The following is a 26,789-nucleotide window of genomic DNA, read 5'->3' on the forward strand; positions in this document are numbered from 1 at the left end:
TCCGCCCCTGCCTGCCTGCTCCGCTAAGCTGAGGTTATATGTGGTAACTTGGCAAGGAAGGCATTTTACCGGTCAGCTTCAAGGTCGTTTAATGAGGGCTAGTGGCCTCTCGACCTCCTTCCCTCATGGCATCGGGGAGTCAAAAAGCACATTTATTACACTTGGGATATTTATCTGCGTCTAGGATGCTATAGTGACTCAAGATTATTTAACACCCGTTTACGAAAAAGTAATCTTGAGTGCATTTTTTACTTTCGAATTTAAATGGAATTATCTCAGATTGCGGATTACGCTTATTCTAGAACTACCGCTATTAACTTTTGTGCGTTTTTTGTTTTTTAAAAAAAGTATCTTGTAAACTGCCTTTAGAACCTATTGGGAAGCAGACACCCATAACGAACAGCAGTATGGATGGATGGATGTATTCTGGTACTTATGATTCATCTACAGTTGTACCTTGGTTCCCAAACTTAATCCGTTCCTGAAGTCTGTTCTAAAACCAAAGCGTTCTAAAACCAAGGTGCGCTTTCCCATAGAAAGTAATGCAAAATGTATTAAACCGTTCCAGACTTTTTAACAATCCCTAAAACAGCAATTTAACATGAATTTTACTATCTAACAAGATCATTTCTGGGTTAGGTTAATTTTAGGATTGGGTAAGCGTTGAGAGTGAGGATTAGAATTAGGGTTAGGGTCAGTGTTTTGTTTTCTTGTGATTTTGATTCATTTGCGATTTGATTGCTCTTTTCAATTTGTTGTGTTGCTGTTTTTTCAAGACTTGCAAGTTTGTTGGCTTTGTGGTTTTCTGGATAGTTTCAGTTTTAATTTTGAATGACAGCTGGGGAGCACGAAGCCTCCATTTCCCAACTGAGAGATCTCCCCCCCCCCCCCCCCGCTTTCATGGAAGGAGGAGCTGGATGGGGCTGCTCAGCTGGAGAGGTGCAGGGTCCGTCACACTTTTCCACTGAGGGGTGCGTAGCTGCGTTCATCTCAACGTACCTTTAAAGGAGCATCTCGTGGCAACGTGGAGACAGCCCAACAGCTGCCTCAGTGGCAGTTTAGGGGCTCTCAGATGCAGCTGCCGGGCTGCCTCCACCTTCGCCGCCCCAGCAACTATTCCACCTGGCTGCCTTCCGGTGTTGCAGGGGCTCTGATGCTCCCCTCAAGGGAGAAGTTTAAAGGAGCCCCCAGCCGCGGACCCCTCAAGTGTGAGGGAGCCTGCACCTCCCCAGCTGAGCAGCCTGATCTAGCTCCTATTCCCGTGGAAGCAGGAGCAGGGGCACTCAAAACGGAAGTATGGCACTGAAAAAGGAAGCGTAACACTCAAAACGTAACAGTTCAGATTCTGAAAAAAGTTCGCAAACCAGATACTTACTTCGGGTTTGCAGCATTTGATTTCCAGCCCGAGGCACCATTTGCCTGGGGAGCTTGTAGCCAGAGCTGCCACAATGAACAGCTGTGCAAGCCTTTGGGAGGCAGAGATGCTAGAAGGCATCAGAGGAGGGACAAAAGGAAAGAGGGCCAGAGGCTAGTGTTACCCACAGCAACCCATCATTCAAGGCACCCCAGGTTGCCACAGCACACTGGTTGAAAACTACTGTAATGTAGATATATATATTTTCTTAAGCTATAGAGAAGTGTGTTTGATTTATTCTGCTAGCAAAATTTGGGAGCTGGATTTTCTCATGAAATTGTAAGAACTCTTGTTAAGATCATTTAATGTAATTATAACATTGCACTATTAATAACAAGCAAACTTTAAAGAATATCATAAAATAATTTTATTTGATTTAAAAAATAGGTTTGCCACTTGGCTAGAGTAGTGTTTTCCTATTCCAATACCATTACAACAATGCAAGAGAACCTGGAGCCATCTCCAAGCTTACATTCATCAGACTGGATTAGTGCTGCATAACCAGTTATGCAAATTACTACAAGGCAACTCTTAGGCAAGGAAGACATCTTGGTCATCTACATTATATTAACAGGATTTATCCAGAGATGAGGCCTTCTAGTTATTTCAGTTCCTCCCAGGAGGAACACAGAAGGCTAATCTAGAGTTGTGCGCTTTCCTTTAACATTCACATTTGCAGTGCAAGTAGCAGCTGAAGGGAAGCCTAGAGTTAAACTCTCTCCCTGTAAGTGTCACAACAAAGAACACCTCTCAGAAGATGCTGTTTGCATACCACAGAAGTTCCCCTTGACACCAAGGTTTCCCTTGAAATGCAAATAAAAGTAATTTTTATTAGGAACCCAGCAATGGGAGGAAGAGTTAAAACTCCTCTTCACAGACCCCCAGTCCCAAAGCTGCTCAGGCCTAACCTCAGTGCTTATTTATATATATATTAATGCATGTAAATTACATTCATGAAATGAATGTCACATCTTGGTCCAGAGGCAATAAGAATTTGCTGCTTGATTATAGGTCCAGCTTCCTCTTTTGGTTACCCAACACTTCTCTCTCAAGCTTCTGAATGGGTGTGGATTCTCACCTGTTCCTGTTAACAATGTTTTCAAGTGTGTGTTTAAAGGAATCTAGGATTCACATGGCTATTTCCTCATCAACTTGAGTAAACTGTTACAATTACCTTAGGTTGGATGGATGGCCTTGTTACTAAGAAATATTAGTCCTGTCAGTTTGTACCTAGAAATTGGTTTAGAAGCCAGACCTGCAGTTGGATCTCACCACAAAAGCAACTGCAAATATATTTGGCTTTTTTTGATGAGTTAGTTATTGAACCTTCAATCCATTGCCTCCAATGAAAAACATATTTAAAATTAAAGTCCAAGTTAAAGCTCTCTGAACATTAGGGGAAATGGTATGCTTCACATGTTATATAAAAGCTAAATCTCATATGATAGCCAGGCTCAGTACTGTAAATTCAGGAGTAATATCCATCCTTTCTTTCCATTTTCCTCATTTGGATTTTAATGTGGCAAAGAGAGCACTAGATGAACAAGTACTGGATACTTACAATGGACAGGACTTATACTTTACACACTGGTTTTCCTACGTGCAGAGCACTTCTATCTTGAACATACAACAACCACGCCACATGTCTGCTTGATTTACATGAATTAAGAAACACAACTAGCAGTGGCCTCTCACACAGCTAAAGAAAATGTGCAGTCTTCAGGTGTAAAACCTACTTGTGGCTTTTAAGTTACATAGAAGTGCTTTTCATGTTAAAGTATGTACCACTGACAACAGCTTCATTATTTGGGCTGGTCTAACATCCTTAGCAGCTTGCCAGGAAACAACTCTGCAATCCTGAGGCAAATGCTCCTTGTTACTAATTCATTCAACCCTCTCATTTGCAATTATTTTGCAAGCCACAGGAAGTAACTGTGGCCAAAGTAAGTGGACATGGAAGGGAAGTGGAAATAGAACATGTAATTTAGCAGCATCCCTGTTCCCCATAGTGTTTACAAACACAAACCATGTAAACACTCTTGCAGTGTAATCCCATTCCATATCCATCCTACAATGGAGGAATAGAATCAGAGATTCTAAATTCTCGAGGATGAGATTTCATCCAGTCAAACGCATTTGGTCACCACTGGAAAACATATTAGCAATAGAGGAAAATGCTAATCAAAGAAGTTTCAATTATTTGAATGAGTTAAGCAAAATAACATTACTGTTGTGGGAGTTCATTCTCCCAGATGTCATGAAAATCTACTGTGAAGTTGAAGAAAGCTTACAGGGAATCAAGGGGTAACTGAGGTTTTAAGGATGCCAAACCAAGCCAAATTTTCATCACATGCTCCCTATATTATTTATGAATGAAGGTGTATAACTGTCACAAGGTCAGCAGGATAATCCATCTATTTAACCTTGCTGTGCAAGGGTAATCAAAGGAAGCTGAGCCTTTAGAAATTTCAAAAGGCAGACAAGACATGACCTACTACATTGTGATATGTGTTTGCACATGTATATGATAAGTCTATTCAATATTCATGAGTTTGCATCTACCAGCCTTGGGAGAGTTCTTCTTCTGCTATGTCCAACTTGACTTAAGACTACTTTTGATATACCTCACTGCCTTAATATTTCTTCTATACCTGCAAAACCCAGCCTACCAAAACCCCTGTAACAGCATGAACCGGGCTAGTTTCAACAACACCTTCACTTCAATGGCCGATTTATGGGCTTGCCTGTTTCAGGAAGCAATCAGTAAACCTCAAGGATGCTTCTGACCATCTCTAGTTATGCAGTTTTTACCTAAAAGGCATTATCCAAGACCAATGTTTTGCATATAAAATTCTTACTTACGTAAGATATAAGTAAATAAATCTGTTCCTAATTTATGCTACTAATATAGTACAAACATGTATCACGACAATTTAGGTAACAGTCTTGAATTAACAGCATTTGGATACATTAATAAATAGGTACCAGCATATTTAAATAAATCCCCCTTCTCTAACACAGGGGCTTAACAAGTCCATATTCTTCATTTTAAGCACCATCTGTTGTTGCTTCATTTCTCCTCTCCTTCTTCCAGGATTTCCTGATAATACTGCATGTCCCACTGATAAAGAACACTACTGCTATGGCAGCAAAGTAGCCGGCATAGATCATGAACTGCAGGGAACAAAAAGAGAAGAGAGTGGTGAACTGAGAAGCAAAGTTCGTTAACCTAAATCAGGGCCAGTCCTACCATTAGGAAGGGTAAGACGGCTGGTAAGGTAATGTTGCACATCATAGGGCAGTAAACAGCCAATAAATAGTGCTATCTTCAGCACAATGGGAGGTTGGCAGTCACTATTTGGATTTTATGTCTCAGGCACTAAGATGGCGGGCTGTCTGAGCCATCATTTTATTATAATGAGTAAAAATCACATTTTGTGCTCGATTTTACACTCACCACCCATTTTTGTCAATGCATTTATTAGGTATATCTAAATAGGAAGCAGTCTTGAAGCCAAGCCTGAGAGAAGCTTCCATTTCAAGCAAAACATGTGCAATGGTTTTATCTCCCGGCAACTCATTAAGACATGTATCCCAACATGTATTAGAAAATGGGGTGTATGAAGGAAACCTCCTCCCCTCAGCAAGCATAGGACAAGGCACTATCCACCCCACCATGAAAAATTGTTGCAACCAGAATGACCTCCCACGCCTTGAGGCAGACAAAAGGCTTTTACTAGGAAGGCTGTATACCCTCTTTTTTCCCACCCAGCCAAAATGGGCCTTACCTGTGTGAATATGTCCAGGCCAAGCCCTTTTGCATCAACAACAATCAATGTGAGCAGAGTCTGCAGTGCCAGGGCAATGAATGTATTGACGCCAAAAACAAGAGCATAGCGCTCTACACTTAGATTTGTTGCAATCTGGAAACTTCACAGAAAAAGAAGAAGAAATAGAGAGCATGAGTACTGAAAACAAAAGCCTCTTTTCAGGCAAACAGAGGAGATCCGCACAAGTTAATAATCAAAAGAGTTGGGATCATACAGGATCAGGGCAGCCAGTGTGCTACCCTCCAGATATTGGATCCCAGCCAGCAACTCTTTCCATCCATCATCAGTGGCTATGCTGGCTGGCGTCCAACTTTCACCGGGCACCAAGTTGGTTACCCTAGGACTAGATGCACCTGCCCATGGAAATATCCCAATCAGATATTTTAAAAGCAAATGAGTTATATATATGGGACCAAGGAAACAGGCTCATCCTCCATCCCATGGCTTGCTTTCATCCCAGTAACTTTTAATCTCAGCTGGGGTCGCTCTTGCCATCAAAGCCCCCGCAGAGAAAAAGATGTTTGGCAAGGTACTTGCCTATGGAATAGTAACCTACACGAAGGGAAAAAGTTATACTCTTCCCCCTGCACCTCTTTTGCTTTTAAAAAACTGGATATTTTGCCTCTTTCTACATCGGGAGGGAAAGCTTTTTTCAGTCCTAAGGCTGCATTCCTTGTCAGCAACCTTTTAGATACCACATAAAGGGGAGGGGTGCGCAAATGCAAAATGAGCCAATCAATGGATACATGCAGGTCCTGTTTTCTGAACACAATCTCTCTTGCTCCTGATTTGTCCAAACCTCTTCCTTCCCTGCAGCAGACGTGGGTGGCGCTGTGGGTTAAAACACAGAGCCTAGGGCTTGCTGATCAGAAGGTTGGCGGTTAGAATCCCCGCGACGGGGTGAGCTCCCGTTGCTCAGTCCCTGCTCCTGCCAACCTAGCAGTTCGAAAGCACATCAAAGTGCAAGTAGATAAATAGGTAGGAAGGTAAATGGCGTTTCCGTGAGCTGCTCTGGTTTGCCAGAAGCGGCTTAGTCATGCTGGCCACATGACCCGGAAGCTGTACGCCAGCTCCCTCGGCCAGTAAAGCGAGATGAACGCCGCAACCCCAGAGTCGTCCGTGACTGGACCTAAAGGTCAGGGGTCCCTTTACCTTCCTTCCCTGCACAAACAGGTAAGGAAGTGGGCAAACTCAAGCTGTTCAGCTATCTGAATCAGCTGTTCATGTAGCAAGGTTTGGGTATAATGTTCAGATAACTGAGATTTCAGATAACCTGCATGTACAATTCTACTAACTGCAGGATGCATTCCAGCCATACAAAAGTCAATAAGTTCTCACACATCTCTCCATCGTCCTTCCAAGTAAGCACGAGGCACTACCACAATCCAAGGACACATTAAAGTCAGGTAAAATTACTTAAAGAAAGTGTGGCCTATGGGAATGGGCCTGGCCTGCGGAGAGTCCCAAGAGTCAAACAGAGAGAATGGGAAAATCCCATTTGGTCCTTGAGCCTAAGGTTCCCCACCCCTGCTCTACATGATTGGTGGCAGCTCCAGATTTAATAACACAATGAAGTGCCACCATCATGTGTAATTTGGCCCTTAAATATTTGCATATGCAGTGATCTTATTGCTTCAGCCCACAAACCAAAACACACATACATTGATGTCATTTCCCAGCTGAGTATATCAAAGGGAAAATCAAAGCAGTTGAGCTGGTTGTACTATCCCAGCTTGTTCAATGGAGGAAATGGAGGCTGACATGCCCATTTGTAAAATGGGAACTGTGACCTAATTCGGTGCTGAGGAGGATAGACGAGGTGCTGAAATATTAACTGCCAGGAGCTCTAATGATAAAATGACTGATAAATTGCATAGGATTTGTAAACAGTGGGCAGAAGGGAGGGGCCAAGATGCACAATGGAGAGGTGACTAGTTAATTCTGACTACAACTGAGAAGACTCAATGGGCGGGAAATCAGTCAGTTGTTTTTGCCAACTAAGAGTCACTGCTTCCCAGTGCAGCTGGTAGAGGGCCAAGCAAAACTAGGTTGAAGCTGCAAAGCATCAGATCAGCCCAATCTGATGCACATTTATTATGCAGTAACTCCAATCATTCAATGGGGCTTACTTTTCTGAAAGCACACATAGAATTAATTTATACCGAAAATCAGGGTGTTCTTATCTGCATTTGCTCACTGGCACAGTTTTTCAGGGCAAGTTGTACAACAGCCTTCTCTGAAGGCTTTGGGAGAAATGGGTGGTCATCCAGATGTGGTTTTAAGCTTTTGGATGCAATAACTCCCACCCAACTCCAGTTTTGTAAACAAAAAGCACTGTTCCAAAACAATAATGAACATCAGTTGGGAAGGACTGTAGCTCAATGGTAGAACACATGTTTCCCATGCAAAAATCCCAGCTTCAAAGCTTCAATCCCTCCTGGAAGGGCTGGGAAAGTTCTGTCTGAAACCCTGCAAAGCTGGTGCCAGTATCACTGGTGGGGAGTCTGTGGCCCTTCAGAAGTTGCTGGTTTACAACTCTCGTAATCCCAGACCATTGGCCATGCTGGTTGGAACTGACTGGAATTGGAATCCAGCAGAACTTGTGTTGAAATTACCAAGATAGCTGATCCAGGTCAGTAGAAGACAGTTTTCTTTGTTCCCACATGTAAACACATGGGAGTCTCTTGATAATACAGTTTCCCTTCCATGACAATTAAAAGATGAAAGCTATTGATACCTGTGTCCTTGCTATTCTTACTTATGTACTGTCTATAACTACTGCCCATTGCTCAGTATTCAGCTACTTTATAGTACCTGCAGTAACTAGAACAATCTGTCTTAGTTTGTGTGCTTTCCTGAACTATTGCATTACACTGCAAAATGAATTATGCAAACCCACAACATAGCTGAGGCATGTGAAAACACTGCTTACAAAGCACTTATTGCTCTACCTAACTTTCACCTTTATCCAAACAAATAAGCTTGGAAGAAACCCAACACATGAGGATATCATAATATTGAGAATCTATTTTTAATTTTGACATTTCTGGTTGCCAGTGTCTTACTGGCTGCATGCCCAAAGTCGCAGTCATTTGGCATGACAGCAATTAGATGTGCACTGCCAGAAAAATAAAAAGACAAATGGTTGCATAAGACAGGCTGGAAACCCCAGACCTAGTTTCAAAGTGACACCAGGTATGCAAACCCAACCTTACATTGAAAACAGAACCCTCATCTGCTACGTGCAACATTAGTAACTCAATTCAAAACAAAAGGTCAGGCACTTTTTCTTACATAACCATAGAATCAAAAGAGTTGAAAGGGACCGCGAGCATCGTCTAATTCAACCCCCTGCAATGCAGGAATCTTTTGCCCAAACCATGGCCCTGAGATTAAGAGTCTCATGTTCCACCAACAGAGCTCATGTTTAAATTAGGCCACAGAATGTAAACAGCACAGATTGAATAAAAGTACCCGCTGTTCTTTGCTTATATTACAATTTTCTGATTTCAGACTGAATTAACCTGATTGACTTGTGCTCCAGCAGACATAATTGAACAAGGCACTGCATTCTAAAATTCAAGAATCTAGATGCATGTTGATTGCCTTTGCTTGTCTGACATTGTTAAATGCAGAACATCAATTCAATGCTTACAATGCAATACAGCTCTGTGCTGAGTTTATGGAAACATGGATGATTAATTATAAACTGTCAGTTTGCAAAGATCTACTTACGTTGCAATTGTGATGAGCAGCATATAAACAATTCGGAATACTATGTACGAAGCATAACAGACCCAGATGTTATGAACGCTGTCCATGATATACACGGCGGCAGCAATGCAGAGGGAAAACATGGCTAAGGCTATCTCGCCCCAGGTAGCCCAAGATGTTTTTATGTGGCCCACAACAAACACAGCCACAGCTCCTGTAAGTGCAAAAAACAAATTAATTTGTATTTAGCTAGCCTTTAGGGCAGAGTTGCCTAATCTGTGGCCCACATCCACCACTCATCGCCCCAGTTTTTGTGGCCACCCAAAATACACATCCCTGAAATATGTCATTTTGTTGTTGTTTAGTCGTTTAGTCGTGTCCGACTCTTCGTGACCCCATGGACCAGAGAACGCCAGGCACCCCTGTCCTCCACTGCCTCCCGCAGTTTGGTCAAACTCCTGCTGGTAACCTCGAAAACACTATCCAGCCATCTCATCCTCTGTCGCCCCCTTCTCCTTGTGCCCTCCATCTTTCCCAACATCAGGGTCTTCTCCAGGGAGTCTTCTCTTCTCATGAGGTGGCCAAAGTACTGGAGCCTCAGCTTCACAATCTGTCCTTCCAGTGAGCACTCAGGGTTGATTTCCTTCAGTATGGAGAGGTTTGATCTTCTTGCAGTCCATGGGACTCTCAAGAGTCTCCTCCAGCACCATAATTCAAAAGCATCAATTCTTCGGCGATCAGCATTCTTTATGGTCCAGCTCTCACTTCCATACATCACTACTGGGAAAACCATAGCTTTAACTATACGAACCTTTGTTGGCAAGGTGATGTCTCTACTTCTCAAGATGCTGTCTAGGCCTGTCATTGCCCTTCTCCCAAGAAGCAGGCGTCTTTTAATTTCGTGGCTGCTGTCACCATCTGCAGTGATCATTGAGCCCAAGAAAGTGAAATCTCTCACTACCTCCATTTCTTCCCCTTCTATTTGCCAGGAGGTGATGGGACCAGTGGCCATGATCTTCGTTTTTTTGATGTTGAGCTTCAGACCATATTTTGCGCTCTCCTCTTTCACCCTCATTAAAAGGTCCTTTAATTCCTCCTCACTTTCTGCCATCAAGGTTGTGTCATCTGCATATCTGAGGTTGTTGATATTTCTTCCGGCAATCTTAATTCCGGCTAGGGATTCATCCAGCCCAGCCTTTCGCATGATGAATTCTGCATATAAGTTAAATAAGCAGGGAGACAAAATACAGCCTTGTCGTACTCCTTTCCCAATTTTGAACCAATCAGTTGTTCCATATCCAGTTCTAACTGTAGCTTCTTGTCCCACATAGAGATTTTTCAGGAGACAGATGAGGTGATCTGGTACTCCCATTTCTTTAAGAACTTGCCATAGGTTGCCATGGTCGACACAGTCAAAGGCTTTTGCATAGTCAATGAAGCAGAAGTAGATGTCTTTCTGGAACTCTCTAGCTTTCTCCATAATCCAGCGCATGTTTGCAATTTGGTCTCTGGTTCCTCTGCCTCTTCTAAATCCAGCTTGCACTTCTGGGAGTTCTCGGTCCACATACTGCTTGAGCCTTCCTTGTAGAATTTTAAGCATAACCTTGCTAGCGTGTGAAATGAGTGCAATTGTGCGGTAGTTGGAGCATTCTTTGGCACTGCCCTTCTTTGGGATTGGGATGTAGACTGATCTTCTCCAATCCTCTGGCCACTGCTGAGTTTTCCAAACTTGCTGGCATATTGAGTGTAGCACCTTAACAGCATCATCTTTTAAAATTTTAAATAGTTCAGCTGGGATACCATCACTTCCACTGGCCTTGTTATTTGCAGTGCTTTCTAAGGCCCATTTGACTTCACCTTCCAGGATGTCTGGCTCAAGGTCAGCAACCACACTACCTGGGGTATACCAGACATCCATTTCTTTCTGGTATAATTCCTCTGTGTATTCTTGCCACCTCTTCTTGATGTCTTCTGCTTCTGTTAGGTCCTTTCCACTTTTGTCCTTTATTGTCATTTTACATATATATAATAATAAATTGGGGGGAGATATCCCCCCGCCAAACACACACATACCCCAAATTGTCTTCTAAATAGAAGTAAAATTGGCCATGCCCACTTTGATATGTGACTCCCTGGTCACAGGTCACTGTGGCCCTCAGCCCCCAAAAGTTTAACCATCCCTATTTCAGGGCTTCTACAGTTATATGGTGCAAGCAGGCTCGAGAATTTTGAGGGCAGAGAGAAAACAGGTGGGAGGTTAATGTAGAAATGTTGCCCAGTACTAGCAGTTACAATCATTACTCAATTGTGGTCGTGCATAAAAGCCTGTGTAAGCGTCAGCCTATTGCTCCAACTGGTGTTGCATTGGTCATATTAATGTACCAAACCTGGGCATACTTTGCTTGGGTAAAGCTCCTCAGGAGGTTGCTATAAACACTATCATCTCCAGACAGAATTTCAAAACACTAAATTGCTAGCAAAAGCAAGTGAGTCATCACATGCACACATCGTATGAAACTCACTCAACAGTAATTTAAGGGAGTGCCGTTTACGGGAAAGGGTCTCTTGCTCGAAAGAGGAAAGCACCAGTTTTGGCAGCTGCACAGTGCACATACCCTGTAGGTAAGGTATGTTTAGTCATTTAGATCCAGTGCTTAACATTGTCCCATAGCATGGATCTTACCTCTTTAAAAAACATAGTTACAGAGGGAACTTACCCAACAGTGTGGAAACAGCCTCTACACCACCGTTATAGATCTGAGAGGTCTGAGAAGGAAGCACTTTTTCCCATAGACCTTGAGCATAGTTTATGACTTGGAAGTAACCACATGTTGAGAGCGCCCACCAAACAGACCAACACAGCAGAGGCCGGGACGAGTAGCACCGAAGGAAGTCCTGCCAGAGCTCTTTGATTACTCTCACAATGTCCACTCTCTCCTCCTGCATAGATTTAAAACACACACAAAATTCAGCTAATATTTCTGTCAGTTACTTGCATGTACAACAGCACAATAGGAAGAATACAGATCTAAATAGGGCTAAAGATATAAAACTGTCTCCTATTCAAGAAGAAGCACCACCAGAGAGCAGTGTCCCTGGCTATCTTTCCAATAAAAAGATGAACCCATGACAGTGAAACTGAAGTCCAATAGTTCAGATACATTCATGGGGTTGGACTAGATGACCCTAGGGATCCCTTCCAACTTTATGATTCCATGGTCCTTTTCTCATCCTGGATTGGGCCCTGCCTGATTATACATGCCACTACAATTCTTTTTTATCTTTGAATAATTGTGTACCAAAATAGCCTGCTTGTGCTAGGAAAAAAACTGCATGATGGAATCTGGGTAGAGAGGTAAAAAGGTTGTGTGGTGCACAGAGACATCACACGAACTGGCCACCCAAAATCTTCAACTGCTAATACGTTGCTACCTATAGTATTAAACAAAAATAATATTCCTGCTTAGAAAAGAGTCTATGCCATGTACGGACAAAACAATGGGATGGCAGGACAGTGGCTTGGGGTGAAGAATTAGTCAAAGAAATGTGCATTTCTGGGGTGAACATGGACAGGGTTGGTTCCTGCTAGCCATATCCCATATTCTCAACATTCAACTAGTAGTAGAAAGTAAGGCATTTAAATAACGGGGCAGCAATGGTTGGACACATGGAGAATTCTACAAAAACCACTTGGCAAACCCTGTGCCCAGAACTTCCAAGGCCCAGGGCTTGCAACGCTTGCTCAGCCCTGCACACTCCCAAACACCCTACAATCGGCTGTAACACATGGAATCCTTGCCTATAATCTGTGCGGGTAAACATTTACACTATGGCTGAGGTCAAACAGCCAAAGGTTCATAGCATGCCAGTTGTTTTTAACAAGGGAGACGAATATTTATATGCTTGATCCCAACTGCCCATGACCAGGTTGCTGTAGTAGGTGACGCATTTGCTCTCTGCCTTAGTTCCTTTCCGATAAATAAAAACAGCCACAGTCCCCACGGGATTGCTATGACTACAATCAAGATAAGAATTATAATACTCTTTGTATATTCAGCTGTGGGGAATTATTACAGCCAAACTAAAAGGTGCAGGATGCTAAGCCTTCACCTCCAGCAAAAACTGCACAGATACCCTTCAAGCAATTAAGGGGGAGGGTACAAGCACAGCCAGCCAGCCAATGAGGTGGGGTGAGGAAGCTGCCCCCAAGAGGCAACACACCCTCTCCACTACCCAGCTTTGCCACTGGTCTCCCCAGCCTTTAGGGGCAGAGAGGGACCAGCAGCAAAGTTCTGTGAAATGCCTTCCCTGCTGCTGAGTCGGTGAGAGAGGAGGTGTTCCACCACCCAGCTTGGCTGCCATGTGTGGAAGGGAGATTCCCCCCTCCACACATACGTACACACACACCAGCCCAGAGACGGGGCAGGGCTTTGCACCAGCTTCTTTCGAATGGAGAAGTCGATGCAAAGCTGCATCACATGACAGGAGGGGGAGGACCCAGAAAGGATTCATTCACACACACACAGTGTGGGAGATGCCACAAGGGCTTCTCGAGTAGCCCTCAGGGAGTTTGCCCCCCTACATTGCAGGTGGCAGCATATTTCACCTTGTGCATACAGAGCGAGGACAATGGTAGCCTAGAAAGCACTACTCCTTGCTGTCAATTGGCCGTTCTAGTTAATATGCCTGATTAACTAAAATCAGTGGGTCGTTTTCAACCAGGTTTTACTCAGAGTACACCTATTTATATTCACTGACCTAACTTAGTCATGTTCATTACTCAGAGTAAAACTTAGTTTAGTATCACCCAGTATATTCCCAGAACAATTTTTTTTAAGCATTGGAGAAGCAGCTTTTCAGAGACTAAACAGGCAACGAACAAGATGAGCGACTTTCCCTCCCACAACTGAAACAAGCAAGCACTCCCTCCGCTCAGCCCTAATATTTAAAACCACATACTTTTTCAACGTACATCCAACTGAGGTAGGGCTGTAACTTATTAAGAAACAGCTGCCATGATTACTCAATAGAGTGTTGGGGAAGGAGGGAGGCTCGTTTAATTTCACTGTACACAGGTTGTACAATGATGATAAAGGCATTATTATTATTATTATTATTATTATTATTATTATTATTTTGAAATACTCAGCAAAATGTGCCAAAAATACACAGGCAATGGATATGCCACATAATCATAAAAAAGAGATTGTAGAGAGGACTCAGAACCCGCCATCTTTAGTCAATATCCGACAGCGGACAGCTAGTAGCCCAATCCCTTAGGGAACCTGTAACCCACCGGACGTTATTGAACTATACTTCCCATCATCTCTGTCCAGTGGCCATCCAACAACAGGAGTGATACAGGTTAGGCCACATCTGGTTTAAAGCCACAATCAAAGAATGCCTAACCACATCTGCTTATTACTGAAGAAACAAGCTAGGGCACATCCAATGGTACAAGGGAATTATGTTTCTCATGATGGGAGCCAAGCAAGCTTAACACGCTTAAAATCAATGGAGAGAATGGCTGTACACTGCTGCTAGTTACTCTAGCTAACTCTTTTTTCCCCACAGGGACAAAGCAATGTTTATTTACACTCTATGGCTTTTTAAATGTGTTTGTGGGAGGGAGTATTTGGTTTGTTTTTTATTTTGTTATGTATCATTTTGTATTTTAATGTTGTGAACTGCCCTGTGATCTTCGGATGAAGGGTGGTTTACAAATTTAATAAACAATAATATTTCCTCCACCTTTTACTGATGAAATGGCTAGCAAGGTACGGTAAGTCCCGAAGCAGCGTGACTGCACAGTAAGACTCATAGCAAGAGTTGCAAGTGGTATGCTGCTGCTGTAGTAATTTATCCCACATCGGGTCTGAGTGAATGTAACTTTTCAAGGTGAACAAAATGTGATTTGTGAACAAAAGAGAAATGATAACTTTCCCAACAGTAAAACTCATGGGCAGCTTGGAGCAGGTTTACCGGAAAAGGCCCCACACCTAAATTCAGCTCCTGTGTTTTACTGAAGTTTTAGAACTTGCATTTTTAAGAGCAGTCAAGCTGTTTTTAGAGAGTGAAAAGCCTATTAATGGCAATCTAGTTTGTGATTCCTTAAGTGGGACACAAAACATATGCTGGAGCAAATGTACAAATTCTGCAAAAACTGGCCAACATCAACAACTAGTCACCAACCTGACGCCCTCTTAATGCTGGTGCCCTCCAAATGCTCCAAAATCATGCTGTGCTGACCAGGACTGATGGAAATAGATCTCCAAGGCATCCAGAGGGCACCAGGGCCTGGTCTATAGGCTGCAGAAAAGAAAAATCTCAAATCCTACTTCCCCTTCTCTCACTGTCTGGGACTATATGGAGTCCTGAGCTTGAATGGATGATCTGGGAAAGAGACAGGTAGGAGAGAAGAGCTGTGTTTGGTTCTGCCTTTTTGACCACAAGTTTGGAGCCAGCATGAGGCAGAACACTTCTGGTGCGCCTACCCGAGGGCAGCACAGTGGTGCCAAAGAAGACATACAGTACTGCCTCCAGTTTCCATCAACTAAGGAAACACCTCAGCACAGGATAAAGAGGAACAACTAGAGAGCTCTATACTCAAAGATGCGGGGGGAAATGCAGACCACCAATACCCTAGCAGACTGATGCAAGACCTGCATGTGTATTCTCTCCTCTCCCACAGAGCCTGCTGCCTGGAATCTATAATCTGTAGGGTTCCACCAGGATGTTTAAGATTATATGTGCTTAGGCCAAGACCAAGTTGTATTTGCAGTTTGCTTGTGTACACAGTTTGCAGATAAGGGGCTTTTTTGCCATTCCCTATAACTAAAGAATCTCTTTTTAGAATGGACTTTTTCTCCATTCAGAACTCTCACCTCAACATCAGTGCCCTGAGTAGGCTGGTGGACACAGCACTGACAATACATTCAACTTTCAATGTATAGAATACGTACAAGAATACAATATGAAAACACCCGAGTTGCAAAATGTCAGTAGAAGGCAGGGGTGGGGAGAGATGAAGGAATGAGAGAATAGGAGAGGAGGAACAGTATTAGCCTATACCAGAATACACTGTTGTGCTAATTTACATAGAACTGAAGAAAGTGCTGCCATCTATCCATACAGGTTCCCTCAGCTTTATGCTAATCCTCTGCTAGGGAAGCACAGCTTGACTGGGAAACTTTAATTCCATGGAATGCTAAGAGCTTTAATTACCAATTGTAGCCTAGCAAACAAAACAAGAACAAAAACACAGAGCCCTTTCTGGCCAAGGGACAGGATTTTTAAAAAGTAATTTCTATATTTGTTTGCACAATTGCAGAAGTTTGCTTTCTGCTAAAGTGCTCATTCAGGCTTCACTATGTCCTGCAAACTCCTTTAGAAGCATCTCCACACAAGTGTCTCGCTTTTTCTGACCCAGTCTTCACTTCATTGGTTCTTATCTCTGGACCTAGTTTACCCTGACAATTGGCCAAAACTTCTCCATAGGCTCTCCTAAGAAGCTTGTGGTAGCATCTGTACTTGTGAAGAATGTCTACAGTTTAAAGGTATCATATTCTTAAGATGGGTTCTGAAGCCCACCTTCAGAAACACACAAGAATACCTGTTCTTGGAGCTACCACCTCTCCTCCCCAGCAACAATAGATTCCCAAAAGAATCTGCTTTCTTCTCTCAGGCCTTTTACTTTTATGTTCCTATGGAATGGTTAGTGGTTTTAGCATAAACATTTGGTGGTTCCAGTTTCTGCACTCTGTACAGTATTTTATTGTGCCTGATTTTTGTATTTGGCTTTTATGCTGGCTTGTTTTACGCAATTGTAGATTTTTATTGTAATACTATATTTTTCTCCCTTTGAATACCTAGAAAATTCATTTAATGAGGCATCTCATAAACAAGAATAATAAATTGGAAGTTAATAAAACTGGCATATTTGATTGGCGTGAACTTGTACGAGTTCCAGGAGGCAACAGGACTCCACTGCCAGAGGCATGCTGAAGATCACATCCCCAGAATTTAAAGTGATCAGACACCTGAAAACCCAATGAACTGCCCTGACATGCCACAAGCAACAGACAATGTAATGGTCAATTAACCCAACAGAGATGTTCTGTGCAATGAGAGAGCTGCACCTTCCATTCCCCTGGAAAACAGAATTATTGCTTACCTGTTGCACTGCTGGATGCTCATCATCTCTATTTAAAGGGATCTCCGATTCAACATCTTCCCACCCAGGAACCCTCTTTAAGGCAGGATCTACTACCTTCGTTTCCTTACTGACCTGGGTGCTTGACTGGCGATGGTGAAAGAAAAGGCTTTTCTGTGGCATGGGCAGAAACCAGGCCATGGCAAAGGCAACGGACACGGCGGTGAGAGAGATCACATTCAAATTGAACAGAGGCCAGTCAAATACAGACACCAGGATTTGTCCAGAAACAGAGCCCACTGTAAAACCCACAAGTGTAGCACTCCGACAGTAGCTTGTGACTTTTTGATACAACGTTAGGTCCACAACGCTATAGATGTAGGAATAATAGGCAATTTCTGTGGCAGTCACCAGTCCATAGAAGAACTCCAGGAACTGAATAGCCAGCAGTCCTTCTGCATAAAGCAGCATAAACCATGTCACTATAAGGCTTAGTCCTTGTAGAAGGATGACAGGCTTGTAGCGGAGATAGTCTGTTGCCAGGAAGACAGGAAAGAGCAGCACCAAATAGGAGTAAGTCCATACTGGATAAATTTCATTGAAGACCTAAAGGAAGAAGAAAAAGATATGAACATTTGTTAACAGAAAATTCATATTCTAACAGGTATAATTTACAGCTCTTTCAAATCCAAGCTTTTGCCTAACATCAAACTGTGCAAGGGGTAGTTGCCAAGCAAATTCTCTCTAGAGAGGCTATCATACAGTCAGAGTCCCTTAGAAAGCATGGAGCATCTGATGGCATTTGGTAGTCATTTCTAGAGAGGGGAAATGGAGAATGAGAAGAGTATGCTCACTGGTCCACACTGCAACCTCACTCCAGTGTGATTTGAGAAGAAACAATCTCAGGAAGAACAGCTATTTTTTTCCTCGTTTCCCTATTTGTGGTTTTAGGATCGAGTCAGAGATATCCTGCTCTGTTAAGGAACGGATGGGCAACCTCTGGCACTCCAGAACTTCTTATTGGACTCCAACTCCCACTAGTCCCGGGCTGCATGGGCAATATTCTATTTTTTTGCAAATTAATTTTGTATTGATTTTCAGTAAACATACATACATTCATAAATTACACATATATAGGTTACATATTTAACTTAGGCTCTATCATGCCTCTGAGTTCCCTCCATTTCTTTGGTAAGTATCAAATAAAATTCTAATGTATGGGCAATATTCATGGCTGATAGGAGTTGCAGTTCAGCTACAGAGTCAGAGGCTCCCCATCCCTGTATTCAGGCTCCACCCCACTGACTTTACACACAGCTGCAAGGAATTATTTTTATGTGTTCACCGCAGAAAAATAAACTTGTGCTGACTAGAGTGGGGGAGGGAGAAGAGAAGGTAAAATAGGTTAAGAAAAGTGGTCCAAAATCAAAGTTTCAGAAGCAGTGCCTTACTAGGGTTGGCTGGCATGACACCTTATTATCTCAGGCTTGGACACTGCAGTAGTAGTATAGGCTGATATTTCCAGCTTGAAATGTACCAAATACATACTGAAACAGAGTGCACGTGGGGTTAGTTGGAAAAGGCAACAGAAGATGACCCTGTAATGTTTACAAGCTCATTTGCACGAAAAAGTTATGTGTTGTTGTTTTTTAATCTTCACTATGGAGAACAAGCACACAAACCTGGAAGAACAGAATTGAAAATACAGAGTCACACACAGCTAATCGAAGCAACAGTCACAAAAGATTTGTTGCAAGAAAGATCAAGATGTATAAAAAGCAGCAGTGAGCTAAGTGAATAAAAACTTGTAAGACTGGATATTTCAGAACCTTATCACAAAATCTTCAGTCAATTTTGCTGTCATCTGCAAGAGTCAGGATAAAATCATTTGCAAGGACTTACAGATTGTTAAAGGTTGAGACAGTCTGCATTATTTCATTGTCATTATTCTTAAAAGGTAAAAAAATATCCAGTTAAAAACTGATAGAGGTAGAACTATGGAACTTGTTTCATGATTTCTATCCAAGTGACAGCTGTCCTACGCATTACAACCTTGCAATAGCTGTCTCCAAGGGCAAAATTTTAAAAGTATGGTTTCTCATAAATAAGTCCTATTCGGATCAATGGGATTACTCCTTGGAAAGTATGTTAATGATGCAGTCTTCAACCAGCAAAGGTCTACCTGTTCATTATGGCACATTACTGGCATTACTGAAATTGGGCCTTTAATTGTTTCCTGGACGGATTTTCTCCCCACTAAAGGTGTTCAGCCCTTTAATGACTAGTTTCCTAAATTCAAATGGCATTATTTTCCTGTCCTGTTTACCTTTGTTTTTATTAGCTTCCCTTTTGCAAAAAACAGAAATGAATTTACTTATTTTTAAGAAAATGAAGGTCAAGCATGTGCACTCTCTCCAAAACGCAGGCAATACATCCCTTGGAAAACTGAAGCAGGGAGCAAGTGCCAAAAGCGACCACGGGTTCAGAAGAGGTTGAAGGCCAGCAGCACACCAACTGTATATTCTCTCAACAACTTTGAGTCAACCAGCTTGTGCTGATGATGATGGGCAACAAAGGTAAGCTCCCCAAGCCCTCAACCAAGGGTCAATAATGCTTAGTCCATGTAAGATGGCCTAGGGCTGCAGATTGGAAGAACTGCTGCAGGCCAAGGCTTGAATGAGAAAACCCTAAAATGCAACAGGCAGCAACTGAAGTCTCCATAATAACTGAGTGAATGACGGCAATTCCAAATAACAGTTACAGTAGACGCAAGTTTGATCTAGGTGAGGGATGGGCAGGAGATAGAGCAAAATCTTCTGGTATGAATTATATCACTCATTTGCACTACCACCATGCAAATCATAGAATCATATAATTGTAGAGCTGGGGCCACAAGGGGCATCTATTCCAACCACCTGCAAAGCAGGAATCTTTTGCCCAAGGTAGGGCTTGAACCCAAGACCCTGAGATTAAGAGTTTCATGCTCTACCAACTGAGCTACAAATATATGGTTAAAAATTATGAAATGGTTCTCCAAATACATGTTTGGGTTAAAAGTGGGTTCTGGGTCTGAAAAGTTTGATGCGTATGGCTCTATAGGATTCTGCAGTAGATCAACAATGATTTTTGAATCCGAGTCTGGGATAGCTGAGTTGGTAGTGCATGAGACTCTTAATCTCAGGGTCGCGAGCCTGAGCCCCCCTTTGTGCAAAAGATTCCTACATTACAGGGCATTGACCTAGATGATTCTTGGTGCTCCCTTCTGACTCTACAATTCTATGATTCCAAGTCGTCTAACAAAGGATTATACTGTATACTCCCATTATACTGTACTTCTGAAATTAAGGAAGGAGAGGTGATCACACGAGGAAAGACTTTTCTTAAATAAGGAGTATGAGCTATATTGATTTCCGGCACTCAAAATAAATGTGTGGGCTCAGGATTCTTTAATTCTAAGTGCATGCCTTTTGCACAGGGATGCGAGATTCCAGTAAAAATACTAGTAAGTAAACCCCACAAGCCCACCCTGATCTGTCAACTTTTGCATACTATGCAGTATACCAGTGACAGCAGGACCCCATCGCAGACTAATGACGCAAGAAAAGTCCCCGTACTTTTAGTAACCCTTTGGCAAGTCGAAGTCAGAAGATCCACCTGCTGCTGCTCAGGACAGTGCCAAACTTTCCCGCCGCGACATCCGCTTTCCCTCCCGCTTCCACCAAGGGGATCACGCGCTTATGAATCTACCCGTAATTCTGACTTCCCCTATAGCTCCAGCAGCCAGCCATTCATCCATACCGAGTCCCGGGAAGCTTTAGCTTTCCAAACCAAGGGGGGTCGGGGGGGGGTCTTCAGCCTACCTGGCAGCCATACCCGCAACAATTGGGCGCTAGGGAAGGGTCCTCTGCACATGCTCGAGAGCCCTCTCTCCTTAGCAGGACCGACGGCCGAGGCGGAAACACAAAGCCCCGGGCTACTAGCACTGAACGGACAAAGCCCTTGGGAGTAAAATTCTACAGAGCTCGGTGGGGCTTACTTCGGAGGAGACCCCGGACGAATCTCCTCTTCGAAACGCTGCGGACTAAAAATGCCGCCGCCGCCCGTGGAATACCTGAGTCTCGGTGAGGTTCTTGTCCGGCCCCAACAGGTAAGGCGTGAGGAAAGGCTCCGACGGCCGCAAGCTGGCGAAGAAGCCGTAGCCGCAGAGCACCGCCGTGGGCAAAGCCCAGCCGAAGGCGCGCGGAGCCCGCCCCGCGCGGCGAGGCAACAAGACGCGGGACCGGAGCCCGTCCAGGACACCCTGCGCTTCCATCCGACGAGCCCCGCGATGGGGCGTCTCCGCGTATGTACGTCCCTCTCTCTCTCTCTCTCTGAAGCGCAGCGCTCGCTCGGCTCGCACAAATCTGCGCCGCTGCCCACGCGGCCGAGCGCCAAAGGCACCTTGGCCCTGCGCAGTAGCGCGCGCGGGAGGCACGCCCCTCAACTTCCGGTGTCGGTTCGGGGGTTTTTGTGTGGTAGTGGGAGCGGGGGACGGAAATCTCCGCTCACCCCCGCGGAGCGTTGTAAAGAAGTGCAATGCGGGGGGGCTCAGGAGGCGGTCGTTGAATTGGAATTTAAAGAACTGCACCTTTGCTGCAACCTGAGAGGTGTGGCTTGCGGATGTCCCCACACCACACACACATAGATACACTGGGCTCTGTTTTTTTTTAAATAAACATATGCCTTGCCGTGGCGAAGGGGCTTGAATAACTCAGAGAAGCTATGACCTATGTGCAGGGCCACCAAAGATGGAGAGTTTTGACCAAACGTGATCCACCTGGAGCAGGAACCGGCAAGCCACTCCAGTACCCCTGCCAAGAAAACTCCATGGTCAAAGACAACAGGCATAGATATGGTTATCCCAGTACAGTGGTACCTCGGGTTACATACACTTCAGGTTACAGACGCTTCGGATTACAGACTCCGCTAACCCAGAAATAGTACCTCGGGTTAAGAACTTTGCTTCAGGATGAGAACATAAATTGTGCTCCGCCGGCGGCGGGAGGCCCCATTAGCTAAAGTGGTGCTTCAGGTTAAGAACAGTTTCAGGTTAAGTACGGACCTCCAGAACGAATTAAGTACTTAACCCGAGGTACCACTGTAGTGATGTATGGAAGTGAGAGCTGGACCTTAAAGAAGGCTGATCACTGAAGAATTGGTGCTTTTGAATTATGGTGCTGGAGGAGACTCTTGAGAGTCCCATGGACTGCAAGAAGATCAAACCTATTCATTCTTAAGGAAATCAGCCCTGAGTGCTCACTGGAAGGACAGATCATGAAGCTGAGGCTCCAATACTTTGGCCACCTCATGAGAAGAGAAGACTCCCTGGAAAAGACCCTGATGTTGGGAAAGATGGAGGGCACAAGGAGAAGGGGACAACAGAGGACGAGATGGTTGAATAGTGTTCTCGAAGCTACCAGCATGAGTTTGACCAAACTGCGGGAGACAGTGGAAGACAGGTGTGCCTAGTGTGCTCTGGTCCATGGGGTCACGAAGAGTTGGACACGACTAAACAACTAAACAACAAAAATGATGCTTCTAAGTGATTTTTCGATTTTTCAATATTGTTATTATCACAATACCTCTCTTCATCCGGAAATCACAGGGCGGTTCACAAGTCATTTATATAAGGGAATGGGCGTAGTCAAGGGTGGGCAGGGAGGGGCAGCTGCCCCCCCCATAAATCAATGCAAATCAATAGAAATACATAGCTAACTGGGGTTCTCCCCCACCAACAAAAGGCCTTTCTCCTCCCCCCAACAAAAATCATGGTTACGCCCATGTATAAGGGTGGAATCCTATGGTTCCTGAGAGAGCATCTCAGGCCATGGGATTTTGCAGATTCTGCAAGTGTCTTTCCTTAGGCTACATATTTGACTCTCGGATCCAGTTGGTCAATAGTCACCGTCAGTAATATCCAGAGTCAGTTTTGAACCATCTGAATGAAAGATGGTGCTGGAACATTGGTGGAAAGGTTGCTGTGTATGATCCAATGTTGATTAGACATTAAAAACCAAGGCAAACTTCTTGACATGGAAACTGCTAGAAGCTGGCATGGGAAGCACTTGTGTAAGTAAGTAGTCAGTAATGTGTGAAAGTATATAGACCCAAGTTCAGACCCCACTAGACCCAGCATTTGTGCTCTCTTACAATAGGAGCCAGCATGCTGTAGTGGTTAAGAGCAGTGGACTCGTAATCTGGGGAACCGGGTTCGCGTCTCCGCTCCTCCACATGCAGCTGCTGGGTGACCTTGGCTAATCACACTTCTCTGAAGTCTCTCAGCCTCACTCACCTCACAGTTTGTTTTGAGGGAGGAAGGAAAAGGAGACTATTAGCTGCTCTGAGACTCCTTAAGGGGAGTGAAAGGCGGGATATCAAGTCCAAACTCTTCTTATTCTAGGTTGTATTCCACTAAGTCCTACTCAGAGTAGACCCTAATAATCCCTAATGATGGGCACATCACTCAGTCACCTTGGGCCAGTCACAGTCTCTCAGCCTAACCTACCTCACAGGGTTATTGTGAGATTAAAATGGGGAAGGGACAACAATGTACACCACCTTTGGCTGGTGTCCATTAACTTGAATGTCCATTAACTTCAGTGGGTCTACTCTGAGTACAACTAGGTTATATTATTTTATCAAGGATATTGTTGTCCTGTGTATCCTTTAAAGTATCTCTCTCTCACACACACACAATTAGATAAAAAGCTGTGCCTTAATTAAGCATCTGACCTTGTGGCTGCAGTTGACATGAATTTTAGGTGATGCAATTGCTATCTGAACTTTCAAAAACAAAGAGGCTCTGAATAATATGGTGTCACAACCACTACCAGTTCTCATGACTGTTTTGCCTATCATTTTGTAGTTTGGGACCCACTGATCTGACACATTATATATGAATCTGTGCTGTCACAATTGATTGCTATCCAGATCTAGAAATAGCAGGAGGAATCCTTGAGAATTAGTGTACTAGGTTACTAGCCACAAGGCTTCCCTTCTGTACACTCAACAGCATGCTTTCTCTTTCCTTGCTGAACTTCAACTGAACTTCTGTTATTGAGTTTTATGAGTTTTACCCCGATCCAAGGTCAGATCTAAAAATAGCCTTTGCTCTATATTAAGGGAAATGTCCACAATATTCAGGATAGGCCCAGGTCTCATACACAGAGGGACCACATTGATATTGACAAACAGTACATTCTTCCTGAGAGCCTCTCAAATGAATGTACACCCCCCCCACCTAGGACTCTTGGGGGCTTTAAAAGGCCCTGCTCCAAGGATTGGGAAGGGCTCAGGAAACAGGGCTGCTTCTGTGTCCTGCCTAGATTAGTCTATACTTCTAGAACAAGACTTCAGTCTAGACACATCATGTAAGGAGCTTCTCCCCTCTGAAACTTTGAGGAGCCTGAGTCTTCATCAACCTAATAACATAATTTGGATCCCTCTCTCAGTTGAATTTTGCATGAAGTACAAAGAGTGAAGTCACCTCAGAGCCTATCTATTTCACCAGAGTAAACCAGTTTCAGTTATTGCTGAAGGCGCTTTCAAAGCATGTTGTGGCAAGCATCATACACGAGACTGTTTCTGCCTAATGACTAAGCATGGTCTTTTGAAATTTCAGCTGTAGTCACCTAGGAATCACCTTATTCCACATAAGATCAGCTGAATGTATTGCAAAAGACAGGGCCAACAGACAGAAAGGGAAAATAATATTTCCTGGTTATGGTGTACCTGTATTGTAAAGAGCTTCTGATTTAATTAAGATGTGAGCTAACGGGGGACACTATTAGAAAGTTTAAAATGCTGGCCTGAGTTAAGCTACATAAATTCTAAACAGAATAATCAATGATACAATATTGCATTAATTATGAAGTACTAAAGTTATTTGTATTAAAATTATCATGCAAATATTGAGCTACCTGGATGTTGGCAACTGAATACTGTGGGATTTCCAAGTAAACATGAATATAATAATAGTAATAATAATAATAATAATAATTATACCCCACCCATCTGCCTGGGCTTTCCCAGCCACTCTGGGCAGCTTCCAACAAAATATTCAAATACAGTAATGCATCAAACATTAAAAGCTTCCCTAAACAGGGCTGCCTTCAGATGTCTTCTAAAAGTCTGATAGAATTGTGTTGTAGGTAGGTCTCAAACTCAATTTCTCACCTGTGAAATGAGACTATTTTTAGCCAAATCATCCTTGCTACTTTGAGGAAGGATTAAAGAAAATATATGAAAAGCTTGCTTCGTTTTCATTAGCATATTTTATGGGAGCGAAGACATTGCAATGAAATTATTTTGCCAAGGTGTGTTCATGGACCACACAGATACAACAAAGCAGAGCTGTAGCCTCCTTTCTTTACTTTTGCAGGTTTCTCTTCCTTGCATCCTTGGATTTCTCTCTGCTATGTCAACCTGAGTTATCTGCATTGGTAAAGGCAGGCAACACAGTATATCCATGTACTCATGTTTATGCAACACCCCTACAAATAGCTGGATGTCAGAGGCTAAGCTTAGGATCATAGCTGATTGTTTAAGACCAATACAATGTTATTTGCCAAAAGTGAAATGGAAAATAAAATCCAGTTTAAATAAAGTACAATGAATACAGGAAGAATAATATTCATATGGTAAGCATATGAGCTGGCTGTGTGCAGGAACTCTGAACAGAAAAACATAATAATGTTGCAACCCAGAGTTTGAGTCAGATGCTTTGAAGTAAACTCATCCTTCACAGTTATAAGAAATAACAACAATGAATGATTTGTTAAAAATTTAACATGCTTGATAAAGTGAATCGGATGGATCTAGCAGTAGTCAGCTTGGCAAAAAACTTCAGATTTTTAAAAAACAATCACTGCCTCAGATTAGATCTAATTAAGCACTTATCCAGTTTTCTATGACTTTCGGCCAAATTGCATGAAAGTCATGGTGAGATTTCTCAAAATTCTTTTTATTTCATTCAAAGCAGATGTAGGCTGAAATTGATCAAGGTTTAACCCTTTCCCCCACTACCATTTGCCTTATAGAAATTGCTCCCCACTTCTAAATTGATGTTAGCCCATGTGGGGGCTTCCCCACTCCTCAACTAGAACTAATAGCAGCTTTGTGATAATTTATTTTAGTTGGGGAAACAGTGTAGGGGAATGGAGCCACATGACTCCAATAGCACCAGTGACTGGATCCTGTTCAGGCCCTTCCCCAGTTGATTTTATACTTTAAAAAGAAGAAGTAAATGTCTCCCACATCATATATAGTTTGGGCCTTTGTTCCACAGCAGGAAAGAATGAAACAGCATTTGCTATCCATGGGTGAAGGATGAGGAATCTGTGCCGCCTCCAGATTGTGCTGGACTCCAAATCCCATCCAGCAGCAAGTATGGTCAGTGTTCAGAGATGATGGGATCTGAACTTAAGTTCCTGCACCCAGGCTGCAAACTTTACTCATTGCACCACACGGGCTGAGCCATGATTTCAGTGTTTTTGAACTAATTCCTTTCTAGCATTTCCCCTCATACAGTGTCAGTTTTGTTATACAGAAATAAGAATACAGCACATTTTCTTTGCCTCTTAGTAACAGTCCAAAGGTCTTCCAGATCAGTGATTTTTAAATTGTTGGAATAAACGGGAGC

The 26,789-nt window shown here is 43.2% G+C and overlaps 1 protein-coding gene across 2 annotated transcripts; it reads right to left on the reverse strand.

The window, feature by feature from the left end:
- Positions 1-1,757: 1,757 nt before the first annotated feature.
- SLC19A2 (solute carrier family 19 member 2) lies at positions 1,758-21,524 on the reverse strand. Of its 2 annotated transcripts, none has more exons than XM_081908508.1 (6): positions 21,222-21,524; positions 17,246-17,716; positions 11,676-11,898; positions 8,980-9,172; positions 5,203-5,344; positions 1,758-4,588 (listed from the first exon to the last, which is right to left on the reverse strand). In XM_081908508.1, exons 1-6 carry the CDS (start codon positions 21,420-21,422, stop codon positions 4,463-4,465), a joined length of 1,356 nt encoding a protein of 451 aa, XP_081764634.1. In that variant the 5' UTR covers positions 21,423-21,524; the 3' UTR covers positions 1,758-4,462. The 2 variants fall into 2 exon arrangements, with proteins under 2 accessions (XP_081764634.1, XP_081764633.1); XM_081908507.1 differs by having other exon boundaries at positions 17,132-17,716; positions 21,222-21,516.
- Between the last annotated feature and the right edge of the window lie 5,265 nt (positions 21,525-26,789).

The sequence above is a fragment of the Podarcis melisellensis genome (genome assembly GCF_964234715.1).
Source record: "Podarcis melisellensis genome assembly, chromosome: 4".
NCBI classification, from domain to species: Eukaryota; Metazoa; Chordata; class Lepidosauria; order Squamata; family Lacertidae; genus Podarcis; species Podarcis melisellensis.